This window comes from Camelus bactrianus, chromosome 3 (genome assembly GCF_048773025.1).
Source record: "Camelus bactrianus isolate YW-2024 breed Bactrian camel chromosome 3, ASM4877302v1, whole genome shotgun sequence".
NCBI classification, from domain to species: domain Eukaryota; kingdom Metazoa; phylum Chordata; class Mammalia; order Artiodactyla; family Camelidae; genus Camelus; species Camelus bactrianus.
Window position 1 is genome coordinate 94,058,194 of NC_133541.1, and position 23,052 is coordinate 94,081,245.

The following is a 23,052-nucleotide window of genomic DNA, read 5'->3' on the forward strand; positions in this document are numbered from 1 at the left end:
CAATAGACTTTTCAAGAAACTGGTCGGACAACTGAATATCTATATGCAAAAGACTGATGTGGACCCCTACTTCACACCACATACAAAAATTAGCTCAAAATGAATCAAAGACCTAGTTGTAAGAGCTAAAACTATAAAACTCTTAGATGAAAACATAAGTATAAACCTTCAAGATCTGGATTAGGCAATGGTTTATTAAATATGACATCAAAAGTATAAGCAACTAAAGAAAAAAAAACTGAACTTCATCAAAATTAAAAACTTTTGTGACAAGATCTTATGGTAGCTCACAGAGAAAGGAATGTGACAATGAATATATATATGTTCATGTATAATTGAAAAACTGTGCTCTACACTGGGATTTGACACAACATTGTAAAATGATTATAAATCAATAAAAAATGTTAAAAAAAAAAAAAAACAAAACCTTTTGTGCTTCAAAGGACATCACCAAGAAAGTGAAAAGACAAAAGACAAATACCCAGTTTTTTAAAATAACGGGCAGAGGATCTGAATAGACATTTCTCTAAAGAAGATATGCAAATGGCAAATAAATACCTGAGATGTTCAGCATTATTAGCCATCAGGGAATTGCAAATCAAAAACACAATAAGATATCGTTTCATGCTTGTTAGGATGGTTATAATCAAAATGACAGATAATTACAAGCATTGGTAAGATGTTGGGAAATCAGAGGACTTAAAGATTGCTGGTGGGATTGTAAAATGGTACAGATGCTTTGGAAAATGATCTGTCAGGTCCTCAAAAGGTTAAACATAAAGTTACCATATAACTCAGAGTCCTAGGTATATAATCAAGAGAATTTTTAAAAAAGTATGTCCACACAAAACCTTGTACCTGATTGTTCTTAGCAACACTATTCATAATAGCCAAAAGATGGGAAACAATGTAAATGTCCAACTGATGAATGCGTAAACAATGTGGTATGTCCATACAATAGAGTATTACTTGGCAATAAAAAGAAATGGAACACTGATATATGCTGCACTATAGATGTATCTTGAAAACCATATGCTAACTGAAAGAAGTCAGTCATGAGGGACAATACATTTAGGGCAGAACCATATGATTCCATTTATATGAAATGTCCAAAATAGGCAAATCTATAGAGACGGAAAGAGACTATGGCTATCTATGGCTGGGTGCTTGGTGGGAAATAGGTAAAGACTGCTAATAGGTATAGGGATTCTTTTGTGGGTGATAAAAATATTATAAAATTGATTCTGGTGATAGTTGCACAACTCTAAATTGTATAAATGAGTAAATTGTAGAGCATGTTCATTGTATCTCAAGAAGCTATTACAAAAAAAAGTCAAGGAAAAATAGTATCACTTACCTTGTTTCTTAACTGACTATTGATGTTGCTCTTAATGTCTTCAACTCTAACTGGTCTCACAGAAAGGCCAATAATCTTAAATACGTTTATTTTCTCTGGATATATTTATTTGGCTAATATAGTTAAACATGATTTACTGAACTTGCCATTAGTAAATGACTTTCCTTGCTTGTGTAACAAATGAGTCACTCAGAAACTTTGATAGCAGCTTGCTTTTCTTTACTTTTCTTTCTTTTCTTTTCTTTTTTTTTTTGCAGAAAATCAGTTGTAATGAGATATTCCATGTAAAATTTTCAATGGCTTTTATAATCTAGCCTCAGAAGTGACGTTCATTTCTGCAATATTCTTTTGGTTGCACAAGTCAGTCCTATTCAGTGTGGGAGGGGACTGTGTAAGGATATGAATACCAGGACTCAGGAGTCATTGGGGATCATTTTAGAGGCTGCTTACCACAATGCCCTGTTAAGAAAAATGAGTCAACAAAAATGTTGGTGTAAAAATGATTCTAATTCAAACATTTTAAAAAATAGTACAAATTCACACATGGTCCACAGTCTTTCTACATATCCCCATCCCCAAAACAAAATCCAAGTGTACTATTAAGGCAAATGAGGATATTAATGATTGATTTTATTATTCATTTGTTTGTTCTTTCACCAATTATTAGTAGAGTGCTTATCATATACTGGATAGCATTCTAAGCATTCCAGGTCTTAGGAGCAGTACTGAATGAAATAGTTCTTATTCTCATGGGGCTTCTGTTTTAGTGGAGAAGAAAGACAAACACACACACACACACACACACACACACACACACACACACACACACACACACACACACACTTAGGTAATAAACTTCCAGATATAAATGTACAAAGGGAAAAAGCAGAGTAAAAGGTTAAAATGAGTTCAGGAGTTATTTCAGCTAGGTTGGCTAGGAAAAACTTCTCAAAGGAGATGAACTTTGAGCAGAAACCTGAATGTGGTCTTTTAATAAATGTTTACTTTAAAACACTCGAGCATTATGTTTTTAAAATTATTGCATAGCAAATTGCTCAAAACTTAGTAACTTAAAACAACAATTACTATTATTTCTCAGTTTCTGTGGATCAGGAATTCAGATGTGGCCTTGCTTGGCAGTTCTGGCTTGGATCTCTTAAGGTGCTGCAGTCATTTGAAGACTTAATTGGGGATAGAGGATCTGCTATGCAGGTGTCTTCCTGATGTGACTGGCAGGTTGCTGCTAGTTGTTGGTTGGAGGGCTCAGTTCCCTGCCACAGGGGTGTCTCTACAAGGCTGCTTGGGTATCCTCATGTCATAGAGGCTGGTTTACCCTGGAGTGAGTGTTTCAAGGACAATGCAGAAACTATAATGACTTTTATGACCTAGCCTCTGAAGTCCCACATTGTCACTTTTGTACTATCCTACTGGTCACATAGATTAGCCCTGATTCAGTATGGGAAGGGACTATCCAAGGGCATGAATAACAGGAAATAAGGATCTTTGACAACTGTCTTGAAGGGTAGTTATGTCAATCCAGACCATTGTCTCATATGATTTCAAGGATTTCAAGCAATTTACACAGGAAAAAAATCGCTAATAAACAGTAACGTCTACATTTTTATATTGGTTCAATTTCATTTCCAGTCCTTATCTACATGCATAACCTGTGTACATTAACATTTATAGAACACTCCACCCAACAACAGCAGAAAATACACTCATTTCAAAGTGCACCCAGAACATTTACTAAGGTATATTTACTAAAGTAGTGCATACACCAGATCATAAAACAAGCCTCAATAAATGTAAAGAGATTCAAGCCATACAAGGTATGTATCTGAGTGCACTGGAAATTCAACTAGAAATCAATATCAGAAACATCTCTTGAAAATCCAATGTATGAAAACTGAATAATACACTTCTATATAACCCCCGGGTCAGAGAACTCGAAAGGAAAATTAGAAAATAGTAATTTAAATATTTATGTAAGTGCAAAATAACATTTTGAAAATTGGAGTTCTCTTTATGAGAAGGTTTTAAAGTCAAAATTCAGATTTCTTTATATACAGGTATTCAGGTCATCTGTTTATTCTTGAGTGAAAATTGTTAGTTTGGGTTTCAAGGAGTTTTCCCATTTTATCTAATTTATTAAATGAGTAAAGCTATCTTACTATTCCCTTAGTGTCTTTTTAATATACGTGTAACCTGTAGTTACATCATCTCCCTCATTTCTGATACAGGTAATTTGCCTCTTTTTCATCCTGAGCTGTCTGGCCGGAGACATTGATTTTATTAGTCCTCTCATAGAATCACCTTACGGATTCATTGACTTTTTCTATTGGTTGTTTTCTATTTCATCCATCTCTGCTCTTGATTTTTATTTCTTTTCTTCTGCTTATTTTGGGATTTATTTGCTCTTCTTTTTCTAGTTTCTTAAGGTGTAAACTGAAGTCATTGATTTGCCATCTTTTTTTCCCTAATATTTAGTGCTATAAAATTTCCCTAAATACTACTTTAGAGGCATCCCACAAATATTGATGTATTTTACTTTCATTTTTGGTTAGTTAATATTTTCTAATTTTCCTTTTGAGTTCTTCTTTGACCCATGAGTTATACAAAAGTATATTATTCAGTTTCCATGTATTGGGGGATTTTCCAGAGATGTTTCTCATACTGATTTCTAGTTGAATTCCACTGTGGTCAGATATACTTTGTATGTACTGTAAACAAAGAACAAAAGAGCATTTTTCCTCACCACTCAATCCTACAAGGATTAACCCACTGCAGACACTGACTGGCAGTGTACTTTGTGCTTCAGATAGGGGAAATGAAGAAGGTATCAGGATGGCTTGTGCTTTGGACAAGTAAGCTCCTTGGATAGTTAGATGTATCTCTCAGGAAGAATTTTAATGAAGCCAGATTCTTGCATCTTCCCACACAAAAAATCACTAAAATCATTAACTTGAGATATCTGTTCTTTGTGACTTGCGCTAATCTTTTACCAAGAGGAATACTGGACTGGAAGTATTTCCTAGACAAAGAAAAAGTCTCAGGTAACTGGCTTCTTCCCTTACCTCTTCAGAGCAGTTTACCCAAAAAAAGGTAACTCTAAGAACCAGAAGAAAATGAATGATACAACACAGTAACTTGAAACTTGTACCATCCAAAAGGTATAAATTTATTAATAGGTTTCTTGAACTTTTCATTTAGGACAAGAAGTCAGGATAACTTTCCGAACATAAACATAAAAATAAAGCACATTTATTAACAGTAGGAAAACTCCTAAGTTTAGAGTAACAATGTATTAAATTTTACATAATGACATACAGCCAAAAGCATTAGAAATTCACTGACAGATATTCTGATGCATTATCCTAAAAACATGTCTGATGCATAGCACTTACATTTATCAAAGTATGGCATTTACTTCACAGGGAGAAAAGAGGTTTCAACACAGAAACAGATTTACTGGATTTTAGCTTTGCTTAATTTTACAGATATATTTTAAAGATAAAAAAGAAAAACAAGATTCACCCTTAAAATAAAAAAAGTCTCTCTCTGTATATATATATAAAATCCATTATTAATACTCTTTATGCTCTTACAATGTAAAACATTCAGAAACATTTGAACTCTAGAAATTTTGACCAGTTAACCTATTTGGCCTTAACACACTCTCAATTCCCTTCTGAGAGAGAATCACATTAATGATTTCAGTCCATCAGTCCAATATGGATGGAGCAATTCTATTTCTTTTTCTTCTTCTTTGGTGGTTCCTCCTCAGAGCTGCTGTCTGTGCTGGTGCTGCTACTACTGGAAGAGCTGGAATCTGAGTCTGAATCTGAGGATGAGGAAGAGCTGGAGGAGGAGGCTGAAGATGATGAACTGGAGGAGCTTTCATCAGTGTCACTGTCCTCTGAGGACGATGAGGTAGATGTATCTTCACTCTCTGATGAAGAATCACTGGCTGAACTGTCACTGCTATTGCTACTGGAACTGGTTACACTCTTAGACCTATTAGACAATTATATGCATGAGAAGCTGACATTTAATAGAACATTTAAAAGCAATTTCACATGAATAGTATGTGTATGTATATACTGGAGCATTGCTAGGTTTGATGCATTGGGGACTGCCTAACTATAGTAACCCGATTGCCTACCATGTCCACCCTCTTCCCAAGAACACAAGGTCTTTTACTTCAGTAATTTAATTCTCTTGGAGTTCAAGATAAGTGTACTCATGGGAGAAAGGGTATAGCTCAAGTGGTAGAGAGCATGCTTAGCATGCATGACATCCTGGGTTCAATCCCTCGTACCTCCTCTAAAAATAAAGAAATAAACTTAATTACCTCCCCCACCAAAAAAATGGAAAAAAGAAAGATAAGTGTACCTACTATGTTGTGCTCCAGAGTAAATGTCAGAATAAAGTTGTAGTTTAACTGGGTTTATTTAAATCTCATGTAGAGTGGTAAATGTTTCATGACCTTAACTACTTTGGACTAGATATAGCTGGTCAATGATTTCTTACCAGTCTATTAACATTTCCTATTTTAAGACAAGAGAAATTATTATTTCCAGGAAAAAAGACTCTGGAAAGTTGGAGATAAAGCAGAAATGAAGGCAAGAAATTCTAGACAGGAACATATCAGAAAACAGGGTGATATTTAATCATGATTTGCAAACAAGAGATTTCAGATCCAAATCTTATAACTATTATTTTAAAGTCACACTTCCGATTCCTCCAATTAGTGTTACATACTATCTATATAATACTCCTAAAGCCACACATACCTTTTTTTCTTGGTTTTTCTTTCAACATTAGTTTCTCCAATGCTGATAAACACAAGGAGGGAAAAAGGCTCCCGTTAGGACAATGATTATTTACAGCTCAGACAAATCCTTCTGCTATCTCCAAAACTGTTTTACATTGGAGAAATACTCTGTCTTTTATAATATGTACTGAGAGTCCAGTATTTCTTGTTATAATCAAGAGGAAAGTGTCCTAATATAGATGTATATAGTACACGCAGTCAACAAGCATTTAAGGAAGAAAGATTTTATCAACCATATCTTAGAAGCCAGGTAAAGTTAGTAGTTAAGATGACTGAACACATCAATTTGATCCTTTTTTAGTTCTGAACTTAGGTTGACATGGCTAAATCAAGTATTTAGAGAACAACAGAACAAAGCAAATAATAGTATAACAGCTGGAATTTATAATTTGGGTTTCCAGAATCATATTATAGACATTTCATATATAAAGAAAAGAAACCTTTAATTTAAAATAAACATTTCTTTTTCTGCATGTCCCCAAAATGTTCAGTGATTTACCATTTGAAAACCAGAGACTTAATACTTTAAGACTATGTGCCCTCACATTATTTATAAAGAACAAAGTCTGGAGATTTGAGTGAAATATACAGATGGCTTGCTGTTATATATCTGCAAAACCACACGCATACTAAACCAGGTTTTTAAATTACAGAATTACTTCTATTACCATAGTATGGTCCTGTAAATTTAGCATTTTTATATTCTGAACTTCTCTGTATTTCCTAGATAATGCTTCTATCCTTATTTCCTGAGTCTTCAAATATAAATATGTATGTACATAAAGTTGTTCCATGATGGAATTACTTACTAAATTGTCTTTTCACAGTAAAATAAGTGGTAAAAGTACATTTGTTAAGTCACACCACAATAATTCATGATCACTGAAATTCACACTCTTCTAATCATTTCATCACTGAACCAAAAAATCAGCAGTCTTTTATATAATAGACCCATAACTAAAATTCATGTAGTTCTATGTATTTTTAAGACCAAGATACTAGCATAGTATAACTAGAAAAAACAAAGTTGGAATGAAATTATTCATAACTCTTATATTTTATTCTTTAGGACACAGATCTTCAAACATATTTTATTTATATTCCTAATAAAAGAATTTAGGAAAACTATGTTTTTCCCCTCACACTTTATTTGCAAAGGGTATAAAATCTGTCATGTTATATATAAAACACTGATATTTAAAAAAAAAACTGTTACATCATTTTGGTAATTGTAAATACTACAAAATTTGATAATTACCATATTTTACTGTAAAAAATATATGAATAAGTTTATCTTTAACAGTTGGTGTTTTTACATTGTCCTTTTTCCTCTTTGAATTTGTACTTTTATTCTGCTTTCCCCATTGAATGTATCCTAATATATTTTTATGCCTGAAAATTTTGTCATCACTATGATATTTCTGTACAATAAAGAGATACAACATAACTTGAAACTGTATCTTCTAATTACTGTGATCATAAGACTTTAAAAGTGATCATAAGGCTTAAAATTTGGAATTGAATTACCATTATAATTATTACTATACAAATTGATTAAAACAAAAAAATATAAATTTAAGTAACTATTATACATAAAAATAATTTTCCTGGAAATGTATCTCTTAATGACAATGATTTTTTTCTCTAGTTTATGCATCCATCGGTCTTACTGCTTGACTGTGACAGAGTTCAGTATCAATTTAATTCCTGTATTTAATTTTTATAGATTTAACCCTGAGAAATCTTTTTAACATAAACAGGTAGATGGGAATAGAGTTTTGCTGTAGCAATGTCATTCAATTCTTTGAATTCCTCCCATATTATATATCACAAAATTATGTATCATTAAAATATACCTTTAAATCGACAACTTAAGGGGAAGGTATAGCTCAAGTGGTAGAGAACATGCTTAACATGCACAAGGTCCTGGGTTCAATCCCCAGTACCTCCTGTAAAAATAAACCTAATTACCTCCCCCCCTGCCAAAATGAAAATAATTAAATAATACAGTAATAAATAAATAAAATATAAAAATAAATTTAAAAATTAAAACAAACAAACAAACAACTCAATTAGATCCTTCTTCAATTTTGCCGGGGGAAAAAATTACAAAAGAATTTGCTCTCAACAGTTAGGGTCTTTCACTTTCTTACAAACATCACTATTTTGAAAAATCTCTAGGTTTTTTCACGAGGACAATACACCCAGGTAAGATTAGAGATAGTTGAGAGGTATGTTTTTCTTTTGTGAAATTAAAGAAGGGTTGCTGGGGAAAGGGAAGTAGAAAAGGAGAACTAGTAGGCAAGGTCTCATACAGATTTATTTTTAGAAAAAGTACATATGAATATTCTTGATCTAGAAATTGATTACCTATCTATTCCTATATAACCCTTGAAGAGACTTCATGTCCACAAATGGAAAGAATGCTACCTTGAAAGTCCAGATATTTAAGACACTACAATATAGCTAACTGTCCTCATGAAGATGCTGCTTCTAATATATAACACTAAGTAGAACTGACACTTTCCTATCTCAGTTTCTCTAGAACATGTATACTTACTTATTTCACAGGAATTTAAAAAGCTTTATTCAAAGGGCATAAAAAGGTAAATAATAATTTTCCAGTTTCTCTCCTACTCAGTTCTTCTTCTAGGAAAGAATTACCATTATCAATTATTTGTATTTTAAAAAAAAATGTCCATTATTCCTTTTTTCTTCTTTCTCAACATAAATGATAGTAAATCACATATACTGTTCTCTATCTAGTTTACAAACTTAGTGTAAGTATCCTGGATACTTATCTTGGATATCTTTCCATAACAGTTTATATAATCTACCTCCTACTATTCTGCTGTTGTTTCACTGGCAGTTGAGGAAATAAAGCAAAGTGATTAAGAGCATGGACTCTGGAGACAGGCTAGTTGGTTTAACATTTAACTTTTCTATTTACTAGCTGTGTGACACTGAGCAAATTACTGAACCTCTCTCTATGCCTCATTTCTTCATATGTGAAATGGGAGTAGTAATATTACTTACCCTAATGGCATAGATGTGATGTTGAAATAAGCTAATACTTCTAGAGAGCTTAGACAGTGCTTTGCACACAGTAACACTCATTAAACATGAGCTAGTATTATAATCTAAATCTGGATAACCACCATGAAATATTTAGTTCCTTAATAAATCTATAAATATAAATGAATATTCCTTGGGATATCCTATGTAAACTTACCTTTGTTGTAATAATAATCTGTTTTCTTTTTCTTTTAAAGCTTTCTTTAGTTCTGCTGTTCTTGAAGGCCTATGTAAGTACTTTCTTTTTCCTGTGCATTCATAAGTCCAATGTCCAAATTCCAAGCATTTCTGACATCTTACATGTTGCTTATTTGCTTCACTACAGAGCAAAAAATAAAATACAGGCCTTAAATTTATGACTTGATATTTTCTGCCATGAAAAGCATAAATAATACGAGCATAAAATAATGTCTATGCTTACAACTCAAAAATAAACATAATTTTCCACTTTAAATTATTTGTTAGATTTTTATTACAAGGCAATATAATAAGTGGTTAAGAGCATGGACCTTGGAGTTAGAATTGAGTTCAAATCTTTCCTCAATTCCATTTCAGAAATGGCAGACTAGGTAACTTTGCAGCTCGAAACTAGAAAAGACAGTGAAAACATTTTTAACAGTCTGCTGGAGGCATCAGAGAACTAACAGGGGATAAAGAATAACCAAGCCAAGATATGGAAGAAACTAGGAACCCAGAGTGGTCAGCCCTGTATTTAAGTCAACTCTTGTGTTGGGGGTGTCTGCCCAACTCAGGAGGGTAATTAAGCATCACTTACAACAAGTAAGGAGACAAATGAAGCATTCAGAGTTAGGACTCTGAAGGGCTATGCCCTAAGAACTAACCAATTGCATATGGAGTGCAGCCCACCTTCGAGTCGTTGAGGAGACTAAGAAAAATCTCAATCCCTCAAACTAGATTAAGACGTGGCAAGTGGGGGAAAAGAAAAAGATGTGGCGAATGAAGAAAAACAGGTGAAAGAACTGAAAATGAAAAAAATAAAATTGTCATTCTTCATTGCTGATGTATTATGTACATAGCAATTCCAAGAGAATTTACAGATAAAACATTTTTGAATAATTAGAATGGACAACAGCCAAAGGGCAAGAATCAATTGTACCACATTTTCATGGGAAAAAATCTTTTCTACCAGCCTGCTCCAATTTACAGAGTTTAAAATAGCTCAAAGAGAATGAAGCACAGGCCCTCATAGCCACATAGCCAGAAAGAGTGGACTAGACAAAACACCCAGTAATCTTTTTTCTGAAATCCATTTCAAATCCTTTCATGATATTTCCTAACAATGAAAATATGGGGGAATCTGGAAGCCTCTCAGAACCAAGGAAATAAAGTCGTCTTCTCCAGTTTACAGGCTGTTTTCCCAATATTAAGAAACTTATAACTTGGGATCCCATCCATTAAAGGTATTATCTACTAGCACTGTGGAGTTTGTTTTTTGTTGTTATACATAGAACATTCACCAATATCTAAAGCCCATCTATGATGTTCTAAACATCAGTTAATCATTCCTAAAGATACTTATATCTAGAGAACTCTGTATAAGACAGATCTATAATTTCAAAATAAACAAGACTGGCATTTATTTCTACCCAAATGAATACCCTATTTAATAATATTCCATTTCTATATCCTAAGCTAAGGCTTAAGAAGTGTTTTAACGATACAGCCCTTTTACGTGAAGTGACCTTCTTTGATTCTTAAAATATTAAGACATGCCTGCCATATTGGCAAAACTGTTTTTTTAAGCCTATTGTTGGAAATGGAGAATGTGCACTCTCAATACAGTAAGATATACATTCTTAACTGCTGGTTAGAATGTAAGTTGCAGAAACTTTCTGAAGGGCTATTTAGTAATATGTAACAAAAATCTTAAAAGCGTACATACCAAGTAAACAAAGCAGATAATATAAGTGAGGATTACTTATCTTGAAAATCCCTAACAATCCAAAATAGAGCTACTGGAACTAATAAATGAGTTTAATAAAGTTGCAGAAGTCAATTTATGAGCAACAAACAATTAGAAGTAGAATTTTAAAAATGCTATTACAATACTTATTTTTACCCTTGTTAGATTTCTTCTTGTTAGATTCAACATAGAGTTCCAGCCTGTCAAGACCTTTTTGGATCCAGATTCAATCATCAATTATATTAGTTATCCCTCTCAGCTTTGTGTCAACTGCGGGTTTGATAAATATGCACGTGTCCTCATCCAAGTCATTTTTTATAAATATATGTTGAACAAGACCAAACTGAGGACCAAACCCTGCAGGTCATCACAAGGATACTTCTATATACTTACTTCAACCCATTAAACAATACTCTTTGTCCATAATGTTCAACTGATCCACCTAATTATTCTGTTTTGTTCACAAGGATACTGTGGCTTTTCAAGATACCTTATTGAAATTCAAATACCTAAAAGGCAATAAGGGTATCAGTTTGTAATGATTTGATACCTGGTGAACTTGGCTTTTCTTGCTGAATGGATTTCATAAACACAGTCAGAATTTTGCTTGGAATGGATGTCAAGTCTACTGGTCTAATTTGTCAAATCTACCCTTCTCATTTTGAAAATCAAAGCAGCATTTGCCTACTTCCAGCCTTTCAGCAGCACTCCTGTTTGCCAGAGTTACTCAGATTACCAGCAGCAGTACAGCAATCTCACCTAGAAAATCTCTGGTGTGTCAGGGAGCAATCACCTGGGTCAAGTGCCTTAAACACATTCAGAGTGGATTAGGGCTGTTACCCACTTCTCAAGTATTTGGGTTTCAGTCTTACTCTTCTCATTCTGCATATAACTGCGTTTGAGTTAACTCTGATTCAAAGTTAAGTTCGTAAAAGATCTGCTGAATTGGGAAGTTCAAATTTCCCCCCTTTCCTCCCTTAGTCCAAAGACTTTTAAACACAACGTCAACTACTTTCTCACTTCTCATAACTTGTAGTTTAAAACTTGTTTTTCTTTTTATTGAAATAGAGTTGATTTACAATGTTGTGTTAGTTTCAGGCATCCAGCAAAGTGATTCAGTTATACACATATTCTTTCTCAGATTCTTTTCCATTATCAGAATATAGTTAGTTTCCTGTGCTTTACAGTAGGTCCTTGTGAAACCTGTTCTTATTGACATGATACATGCTCTTTATAAATAAAATGAAATATTTTTGATTAAGTAAAGGCTCCTCTTCTGCTTTCCCCTCCAAAATATTCCCACAACTCTCTTGGACACCCCCTGCCTCTAAAGGCCCACCCTCTCCAGCTCCCTGGAGACTTACAGTCTGTATACCATGACAGGTGTTATTATACACCGTGTTTTCTTTCCAGTAAGACCAGAAGCTCCTAAGGTTATGATTTGTCTTTTACTTCTGAGTAACCCATGTACCAAATACAGGCATACCAGAAATAAAACATGTTTTTAACATTGTAATACTTCTACAATGAAAAATAGCAATATGCTAAAAGCGCTAAAAGTTTTACTTTCACTTCATATTTACAGTGGACATTGGTTGGTTTTGTCAATCTAGCAATCATTACCTCCTCTGACCTACCTACTTGGAATCCATGATTGGTTTATAAAGATCCATTCAATTATGCTAGAAGAGAATGAGATCTAAGTCAATCAGACCTTCATAATCCCATAGACATGGTTCAGGATAGGGCATATAACCCAATCTAGACAATGAGATGCTATCAGCTTGAAGCTGAGAGGATATAAAGCTAAATACTGCAGCCACTTCAGGACCAAAGGAGTGAATCTTTCCAAGTATAGAATCAACACCCAAAAGAGCAAACCTGAGAGTTAGAGATTACCCTGGGGACATGATGATGCGCATATATATCTATTAAGTATTACTGTCATTCCATTCTTGATCTCAGAACTGTCTGACTTCAAAGCCTTCTTCCTCCACCAAGCATACCACTTGCTCAGATTCCCTAAGTCTTTATCCTTATGCTCAAGGAACTCTTCTCATCAGGCATGAAAGGTAGAGTCTGATGAAAAGGGGAAGAGGAGGATCAGGGCTCTTAGAATAAAAATATAAATATAAAAAAAAAAACATACACACTTGAGCAGACTGTGACCGATATACACATACAAACGGTGATGGCATGAAAGGCTGAGAGAATGAAAAAGTGGCAGACGTGTTTGGCTGTGCAGCTTGGTAGAAGAAAAAAAGGCTTTACAAAAACAAGGCATTTGGCATGAACTCCTGCATTATCTGTTCACAGCAAACCTCTTCTGCTACTCTCTCTCGCTCATTAGCCACAACGGCCATCTTCTGGTTCTTAAAACTAAGTTCTAACCTGTCTCTCAAAGCATTAATGCCACCGTCTGGATGCTCTTTCCACAGATCCTCTCATGACTAGCACCTTTCTTACAAGTCCGATCTGTGTTCAAATGCCACCTCTTCAGAGATGACTTTTCAGCCCAACCATCCTAACCTGGATCACCTCTTGTTTTCTTCAAAGCTCTTATTATCAACTTTATTTACTTAAAATGTTTAGTCTATTGGCTCTTTTCACCACTAGAACGTAGGCTTCCTGACAGCAAATATTCTGTCGAACACCTTTTTCCTTAAACCCAAAGTCTGGCATAGAGCGATAGGTAACGCATAAGTATTTGTTGAAGAGAATGAATGGCAGAAAGTGAGAAGATAGTTTGGGAGAAAAGCCGGCGTTGTAGGTTAGGCTGTTCCTCGGGAAGGCGATAGGAAGCGGGCAGGAAAAGTCAGCTGGGCTGGAGGCTACACAGGAAGCTGAAGGTTTACGTCGGCGGGAGTAGGGGGTGTTGGAGGAGGGTTTCAGTCTTCCCCCGGCCACGCGTCGGGTGGGCTGCTGCGTTAGCAAAGGGGCATAAACCACTTAGCGACCAACCCCTGGGCGTCCCCTTCGCGGGAACCAAACGCGAGACTCTACTCAGACACCCCTAGGTCCCGCCCAGCGGCCTTACGCAGCCGTCTTCCACGAAATCGCTAGTCCACAGACATCAAACTTATTGCCGGAGCCCCTTGCGGGCAGACAACGTGCGAGAAAAATGGTCACCTTCTGTCGGGCCAAACTGAGGATCCAACACCGGTCTCGGATCCCGGCGCCCGCACATCCGCCGGCTGACGCGCTTCTCCCCGCCCCCAGCCCGCCCCGCGGCCCGACTCCGGCCCTCACTCACGCTTGTCTCCGGGCTATGAGCCGATGCATGGGAGTCGCCATCTTAGCACGACTGAGGCCCGCCGCGCTGGGTTTTGGGAAACTCTTCAGAGGGGGCGGGGACTTCGAACTCCTGCGGCTGTAGGCGTGGGCGGAGCCAGTTGGGCCTCAGGAGCCTCTGGGGCAGCTTTGGGGGCAAGTAGTGGGTGGGGGCCTTGTATGTGCTGTCTCCCGCGTAGAGCTATAGTTTGAGGAAGAGGAGTGAGGCCGGTTGTCCGATCTGACAAAGGTCTTGAAGGATGGGTCCACGTAGACTGCGTGGAAAGGCAGGGAGGAACATTCCCAAATGAGGAATTTGGCTATCTATATTTATTTATATTTATATATAAATGACTGTATATGTAGGTGAATAAAACTGTGCAGTGTTCGGAAAACTAGAAGTAGTCTGGAGAGCAAAATAAAAAGGAATGAGTTAAACAAGATTGAGACCATCAACTCAAAAACTTGAATTTAGTGAACTGTAAGTCAGATAGGTAATACATAGGTAAAGGTGCTTTGTCAACTGGAAAGATTATACAAATGTTTAACCATTTCAGGATATTTTAGCATTTGGTGTCAGATCATGGAGATTTTATTCCCTTAAATCCACATTCTTTGAAACATATAATTTTTGAAATATATATATGCATCTATGTTTTTCGGTCCCCGGTTTTTTCAATTAATGCTTATCAAACACCTAAAATGTTTTGGGAACTGAGGATACAGCATTGAACAAATAAAGTCCTCATACACATGGAGCTTTCTACAGACAATGAACAAAGGCAATGACCAACGAGCATAAATACTTTAAAGAAAAATAAAGTATCGGGAGTCAGAGAAGGTGATGTCATGTGACCTTTGTGCACATGTCTTGTTCTTTACAAAATGGATTCTATCTCTTCTGTTTTTCATTTTGCTTTGTTCATTCCTCAATGTACTTAGGGACATCTTTTCCCATATCAGCATCACAGATCCAATTAATTCTTTTTATATATTATGTTATGTGGATTACATGGGTATTCCATAAATTATCCAACCAGTCCCCTGTTTGTGAACACTTAGATCATTTACCACAAAGATCATTTACTACCCCAGCATTAAATTATAATATGGGCATTTTTCTTTTTCTTTATGGGTTTCTAGATTTGGCTCATGCTTAGACTGGCCCAAATTATTTAAAATATTTTTTGTATTTTATTGTATTTTTTCAATTACAACTATGGGTATATTCTTAATACTTTTTGTTTTTGAAACACCATTTAGTACAGTTAGTAACATAATCTGTCACATCTTTATTGACTTGAAATGCCACTGCCTCATAACTAAATATGTACAAATTTAATTAGTTTGAACATTCTATTTTCTTCCAAAGATCCATTTGTGCCAGTGTTTGTATTGCTTTAACTTCCATAGTTTTATAGGATATTTTGATATCTGATAAAGCAAGTCTCTCATAAAAATTCTTCTTTTCCTCTATTTTCTATATTGCTTCTAAGCATTTATTTTTCCAGATAAGCTTTGTTTTCAGTTTTCAAGTTTCCCACCAAACAAAATTAAGATTTATTTGTCAGCAACTTTTAAAGGAAATTGCACTATAGCAAATATGAAAAAGCAAGAGGTAGAATAAGATGTAACAACTAGAAAGCAGGAAGCAAATGACCTTATTAGTGATTAATTGGGGTACACACCTGGAAAGCCTACAAGAGTTAATTAAAAGCTTTTACACACACACACACACACACACACACACACACACACACACACACACACACACACACACACACTACAGTAATACCTTGCTTTTTCAATGGTAAGACCAAGCCAATGTAGCTCTTTCCCACTGAGGCCCATGAGCATGAGGGATTGTCAGCTTTGTCCAGAGGGCCAAGGCTAAAATTCAGACACTTAAGTGTTGTAAATCTTAATGGGTGGAAGCTAAAAAAAATTTAAAACTTTTGTGAAACCTGCAAGTAATGTCTAGCTGGCAAGAATGAATACTTCACTAAGACTTTAAACAGACTATTCCTTTATTCTAGGAAAGCCTCCCGCAAGTGTCTTCCAGTTATGGAAGATATCTGAAAGAACTGGAGGAAAGACAGACATAAAAGGCATGTATTGGAGGGAGATTTCCATCTCTCTGGACTGGGTTGCTTTTGGTCAGGATGATTGTTTCCTGCCCTGACCCTGACCTGTTTATGCTCACCTGTGGTTAGAGAGCGGAGCACAGAACAGGGTCTGCTTCCTGAGCTGGCAACTGTGCAGTCCACGGGGCCCTGTGCTTAGAAGAGTTCCATGCTTTGTTTCATGCTTTGCTGTTGCTGTCCTTAAATTCTTAGTAGCTTTTGAACAGAGTCCCACATTTTAATTTTGCTCTGGGCCCTATACATTATGCAGTTGGTCCTGCAGCAGAAGCTGGTGAACATGTTTTCATAATACTGCGAGACAGCTCAATCCAGGGTCAGAAGAGGGGAGAGAATGGAATCTCTTGCTTTTCCTGGAATTGAGATTCAGTCTTTTGTTTGAAGATGTGTGGCTATTCTAAGGGGGGAAAAATTTTTTTTTGCCTTTTGAGTATGGCTTAAAAAATTTTTTTTGGAGGGGAAGTAGTTAGGTTTATTTATTTTTTTAATGGATGTACTGGGGACCTTGTGTATGCTAAGCATGCAGTCTACCACTGAGCTATACCCACCCCACACCCCCAGCTTTCATTATGTTTTACAAGCAGTTATTGACACCATTTAGGAAACGTCAGTGTTGTAAAATGGGACCCTGGTACAAAATCAAATGTAGTTTCTTCCTTCATTTGCCTTTGGGTACAGCAAGAAAAGCTCTTCTCCTTCTAGTAGGATGAGGGAAATTGACTAATTTGATTAAATAAGAGAGAGGTTCAGAGTAGGGAAATCGTTGATTTTGTAAAGGGGAGTGGCCATGCAAGGGGACTGGCGGAAGTCGCATTTGGGCCTCTGTGGTTATGAGGCTCTGGTTCTCCAAATGATGGCCCTTCCACCCACCTTTGGGCTTGGTGAGAGTGGTACCAGCAGCTCCCTAGAAAGGGGTAAGAGCTGCCTTCCTCAATTATTTCCACTTTCCAAGAGGGCTTGAAAACTAAATACTCAAAAGTTATGTCACATTCTCTTATCTTCAGACACAGCTGCTTGGGTTTCTCAGGGACCTTGGGGCTTGATGCAATGCCTTGCTGTGATATGCCTTCATGATTGCTGTGATATGCCTTCATGAAGTGATCTTACAACTGTGTGGTTGTGAGTCCAGGATTTGCTGGTTTAGGAGAGAAGAAAATTGACATCCTGAGAGAAGCAGAGAAGAGAGACAGAGAGAAAAATTCCTACCGATGATGCAGGAAAAACGGATGTGGTGCAATAGGAGGGCGTGTCCCAGGTCTTGGTCGAGCCCCTGGGACTTGCCCTGCCAAGTGTGGGTCCTTGGCTTTGTCCAGGAAAGAATTCAAGAGTGAGCCACAGTTGAGTAAAGGTAGATTTATTTAGAGAGATACATAGTGCATAGAGTGTAAGCTGTTTCAGAAGGCAAGAGAAAAGCCACGAGGTGCGGGCGTTGAGTGCCCAGGTTAGACTAAAAGTAGATACACACTCCACAGAGAGAGTGTGGGCCATCTTTGAAGACGAGGGAGTAAAAAGGGCAGCCATGAGATGTGGTGTTGCCAGTTTTTATGGGCCCAGTAGCTTCTTATGCTAACAAGTGGGAGGATTATTCCAACTACCCTAGGGAAGGGGTTGGGATTCCCAGGAAGTTGGCCGTTGCCCACTCTTTGACCTTTTATGGTTAGCTTTGGAACGGTCATGGCACCTGTGGGCATGTTACTCACCATGTTAATATATTACAATAGGTGTATAATGTAGCTCAAGGTCTACTAGAAGTCAAATCTCCCACCATCTTGAGCCTCAAGGCCTACTGGGGGTTGAATCTTTTGCCATTCTGGTGTTACCTGCTGTGTCATTTCTTGAATAGCTGTGCTCTGCCCCCTTCCTTCCTGTCTCACCTAGATAGACTTGACTGTCTTTTCATTTGAATCTTTGGGTTATTACAGCTTCACTTTGGTAAATTTTTTTTTGTGATTAAGATGGTTCAAGTTGGGTTTCTATGTCTTGCCCCCAAAGGATCCCCATTTTACAAATTAAGAGACTGAGACTAAGATGTCTTTGTTAAGTGATTTATCCAAGGCCCACTGCCCTGAGCTTTTTCCATTACACAACCCCTCCCTTCCAGCCAGTTTTGTTTATAGTCAGCCCTTCTTATCTGCAGGTTGGGTGTCTATGGATTCAATCAACCACAGAATGAAAATATGCAGAAAAAAAATTCCTGAAAGTTCCAAAAAGCGAACCTTGAATTTGCACTGCTAACTGTTTATATAGCATTTACATTGTATTTACAACTATTTACATAACATTTACATTGTATTAGGTATTATAGGTAATCTAGAGATGATTTAAAGTATACAGGAGGACTTGTGTAGATTTTATACAAATACTACACGATTTTATATAGGAATGTGAGCATCCACAGATTTTGGTATGGAGGGGCAGGGCAGAGGGGGCTCCTGGAATGAATTCCCCAGGAATACTGAGGAATGACTGTATTTTGAGATAATGGAGAATGAATTCCTTTCTATCTTTTAGGATTCAATTGCAAGAAACACAAAACAAAACTTTGGCTAAATAAACAAAGAATTTATTGTTGGTTTATTGGCTAGCTCATAATCTGGAAGAAGAAGTGCACACCCAGCCTCGAGAAGGCCTTCAACCAGAAAAGTCCAGATCTTAGGAATGGGAACTTTTTAGGCAATTGCCAGCAGGTGATTAGGTCCAACCCTCTGCATTACCTGTATGCCTCATCTCAACAGTGAAGTTCCCTGATAAAAGTTTGCTTGGCTTCTTACTGAGATGTGCCCATCCCTCTGGTCAGATGTGGGATCCCACAATTAGCAGGCCTCCAGAATGAGGAAGACTTGAGGAATACTCTAAGGAATAAATGATGAGCAGACAAAAAAACAAAAGATGTGCATTACATCCTGTAGCAGGATCTTTGGACAAGATCTTTGCATGCAAGTTTATCATATCTAGGTCACAGTGGGAGAGCTAACACAGTGTTTTGCAAAGGCTCACAAGTGACCAAACATTTAGAAATGAAATATAGCAAGCACAAAAGAAACTAGCTGAATTGAAAACCCCAACTCAGCTTTCTTTCTCTCTCCCTTTTCTGGTGAGCATGATAAACTTCTGTGATCTAAACCCACACATTTTAATTGCCAAGTCAGGTATATGATGATTAATTTATTACAGTGCATGTGAGATTTGGAATAATGATCTAATATTTCTTCCAGAAATAACCTCATTCATCAAACTCCTCTGGATGCCCACCCCCTCTACTGCACCTTTCCTGTGATGTGGGTCCTGAGGTGAAAATGACTTTATACCGGCTTGAGCTAAAGTCTTGAAACCACACCCCTCCTCCTTTTTTTTTAAAACACAATTCATTTTCATTATGAAAACACTTAAAAATAGAGATTAAGAGAAAATAATGCATAATATTTTCCACTATCTACAGAAAGAGATGTTTGAGGTTTTCTTTTAAGAAATGTAGATATTTCCTATACCCATAACTGAACCTCAACTAACTATAACATATTTTAAATATCACAGACAATATGTGTCTGGGGAATTTTAAATTGACCTAAGCAGCATTAATAGATCCTTGCTTTTCAGTGATTTTTTTTTAGCAACTACATTTTTTGAGGGTCAGACACTGTGCTAGGTCTATATAGGCAGTATTTTTAAAAGATGAGGTATAATTTACATACAATAAAATACACAGATTTAAACTGTATAATTTAATGGATTTTAACAAATGTATACACCCACGAAATCACAAAAGATGTACCACCACCTCAGTCAAGACAGAGAATATTCCTTCCATGATTTGACAAATCAAAAGGTGATGTTGCACAACATGAGGCATGAGGAGTAAGAGTTCTATCATCACATCAGTCCATCTGGACTGGAATGAAGGTGCCAGTTTTTCATATTTCACAGTATCCACATAAATCCTACCCCCATTTCTTGGCTCTTAGTGGGAGGATGCTCTCCTAATGTAGAATTCTGACAGTTCCTATGTAGCTATCATTAGCACCTAAAAAAGGTGTCACTTTGTAGAATATATTTCTTTTTTAAAAATTTGACTTTCACATAGATTCATTTTCTCTATTCAGTCTAGACAAATTTATTTCTTAAGTTTTCAACTTTTTAAAGGAAAGTTTTACTTTTGGGTGAATGTGAAAAACGTGGAAAAATACAAACTTATTTTTAGGTCCTTAGGTGTATATAGATTAAACATTTGTACGTTCATGTATAACTGAAAAATTGTGCTCTACACTAGAATTTGACACAACATTGTAAAATGACTATAACTCAATAAAAAAAGTTTAAAAAATTTGTAAAAATTTAGTATTTTCTATGAATGTACATCTTAAGGCTTAAAAAATATGAAGCTAGTAATATTTTATAGTATCAAGCACTCCTTTCTGTGATAGATAAAACAACTGAAAAAAAGCTTTATTTTTTTCCCAGTTACCAGTGCTACTAGTGAAAAAACCCAAACTTGCCAAACTACTTCAAAATAAACAACTCTAACTCATTTCTTATTAGAATCCTAATCAGAAAAATACTAAAACCAAGGCTCAGTTTACATGGTATGTAAAGCGAAGAGAAAGTAGTAATTACTTTGTTTTACGAATAAGAATGGCAAGATAGCCTCTCTCCACAAAAAGCAGATACAGCCCAAGTCCACTTCAGGGTTGGGAAGCTTATCTTTTTGTGAGAAGCACTTTGCATAGTACCAGTTCAGGTTCAAGACAGGCTCTGGAATTGTCAACAGATCTTTTTCTTGCCCTTGCTATCAGTAAATAGGCTATCAAGATTTTCTTTTTGCACCATCTGATTTTTATCAATCTTTTAAGAATTTGATAAAATTTGAATTAACTCTGCACGTTGTTAAGATTTGCTTCAAATTTCCAAGGATTACCAGCATCTATAAACCTTGCCCACTTTAGGTATTATACCTTTCCATTCATTAAATGTTGAACCAAGATTATTTTTATGACAAAACATTCAAGTTCTGTCTCTGCATGTAAAAATACTAACTATTCTGTTTCTTTTCCATCGTCTTCAGTGAAAGTTCGTGAAGCCATTTAAAAATAGATGTCATGAAGGGGGAAGGGTATAGCTCAAGTGGCAGAGTGCATGCTTAGCATGCATGAGGTCCTGGGTTCAATCTCCAGTACCTCCTCAATAAGTAAGCTCAATTACCCTCCCAAAAAAGATGTTATGAAGGGCTTTTTTTTTTTTTTTAAGTATAAGTGATATATAACAGTATATGACTTTCAGGTGTACAACATAATGATTTGATATTGCAAAATGATCGCCCTAGTAAGTCTGGTTAACATCAGTGTGAAGGGCTTTTTTTTATCATTGGTAAAACCTCAAAGTGAATTTTAATCCCAAGCATTTTTACATGGATACTTACTGCACTTGGAAGGTGGGTTTTAAAAGTGGTAGATTTATTAGTCAGGGCTTAATGTGGGCTAGAGGTCACAGAAGTCCCCACTCCCACCACCTAAGAGCTTTAAGGACTCATATATGAATCAGTATGGTGAGGAAATAGTCTGTCGTAATAAGGTTCCAGGGAAATTTGACTCCTTGAATCAGTTGGTGCCCAAAGAAGCAAATATAGACTGGAAGCCTTAGAGTCTAAGGAACACCTAAGAGTTTTGAAACTCCTCATTATTCCTTCTCAACAGGCCACCTGCAGGTAGGGAAACAGCACAGAAACTCCATGCTGTGAAGAATAATGATTCTAACTTCACTGGATTTACTTTAATCACAGGTTATTTAATCAGTCTGCTGTTGGTGAAATCTTTGTGGTTTCCTTCTTTTTTTGTTGCCATTAAAATTATAACCCAGATATCACCTAGAGGCTTCAGTGCACTGACAGAATTGAGTAAACTTGGTTCCAATATCCAGGGTCTGTGGTAATTCAAAGACTACTCTACCCTTTTAGTGGTTTAATTCCTCTTAGGTTTCTCTGTTCCTGCCCCAGGTCATACCTGGGTATGAAGCTGCATTCTCTTTTCAGGTGCCAACCAGAAATCTCATCACACCAAGCATCTCATGATCTTAGTGAAGACTTATGAGCTGCAGTAAAGGGTGGTCACATTGTCGATGACATAACCACCCTCTCTCTCAAGCAATCAGTGACCCTCTCATTTCCTCTCAGATCTAGATCCCTCTGACCCTTTCAAACCCTCATAGTCCCTACACATTACCCTGTGAAACTCTCTAGAAAGTGAGGTATAGTAAATGAACTCCCTATAATATTTATTTCAAAGCCCAATGAAGCCTATCTGGATTCCTCAGTTCTCTAGTATTCTGGGCACAACGTTGTCTTTCACTACATCAACACTGTGAGACATCTTTTGGGGTGCCTTTCTAGCTCATGATGACAGTCCTCTGAGACCGGTACTAGTGACTCTGTTTTCCCAGGTATCTTGACTGAACCAGC

At 36.4% G+C, this 23,052-nt stretch overlaps 1 protein-coding gene across 2 annotated transcripts; it reads right to left on the minus strand.

Annotated features, from left to right (window-relative positions):
• Window positions 1–4,507: 4,507 nt before the first annotated feature.
• On the minus strand, window positions 4,508–14,572 carry ZCCHC10 (zinc finger CCHC-type containing 10). Of its 2 annotated transcripts, XM_010971610.3 has the most exons (4): window positions 14,447–14,572; window positions 9,427–9,588; window positions 6,154–6,195; window positions 4,508–5,374 (listed from the first exon to the last, which is right to left on the minus strand). In XM_010971610.3, exons 1-4 carry the CDS (start codon window positions 14,485–14,487, stop codon window positions 5,107–5,109), a joined length of 513 nt encoding a protein of 170 aa, XP_010969912.1. In that variant the 5' UTR covers window positions 14,488–14,572; the 3' UTR covers window positions 4,508–5,106. The 2 variants fall into 2 exon arrangements, with proteins under 2 accessions (XP_010969912.1, XP_045363807.1); XM_045507851.2 differs by lacking the exon at window positions 6,154–6,195.
• Between the last annotated feature and the right edge of the window lie 8,480 nt (window positions 14,573–23,052).

Excerpts from the sequence above, each read along its gene's own strand:
- ZCCHC10 (XM_010971610.3), bottom strand. The coding sequence starts at position 14,487 with ATGGCGACTCCCATGCATCGGCTCATAGCCCGGAGACAAGC. Across the intron at positions 6,196-9,426 it reads AGATTATTATTACAACAAAG|CATTGGAGAAACTAATGTTG; the intron begins GTAAGTTTACAT and ends TGTGTTTATCAG. Across the intron at positions 5,375-6,153 it reads AGAAAAACCAAGAAAAAAAG|GTCTAAGAGTGTAACCAGTT; the intron begins GTATGTGTGGCT and ends ATTGTCTAATAG.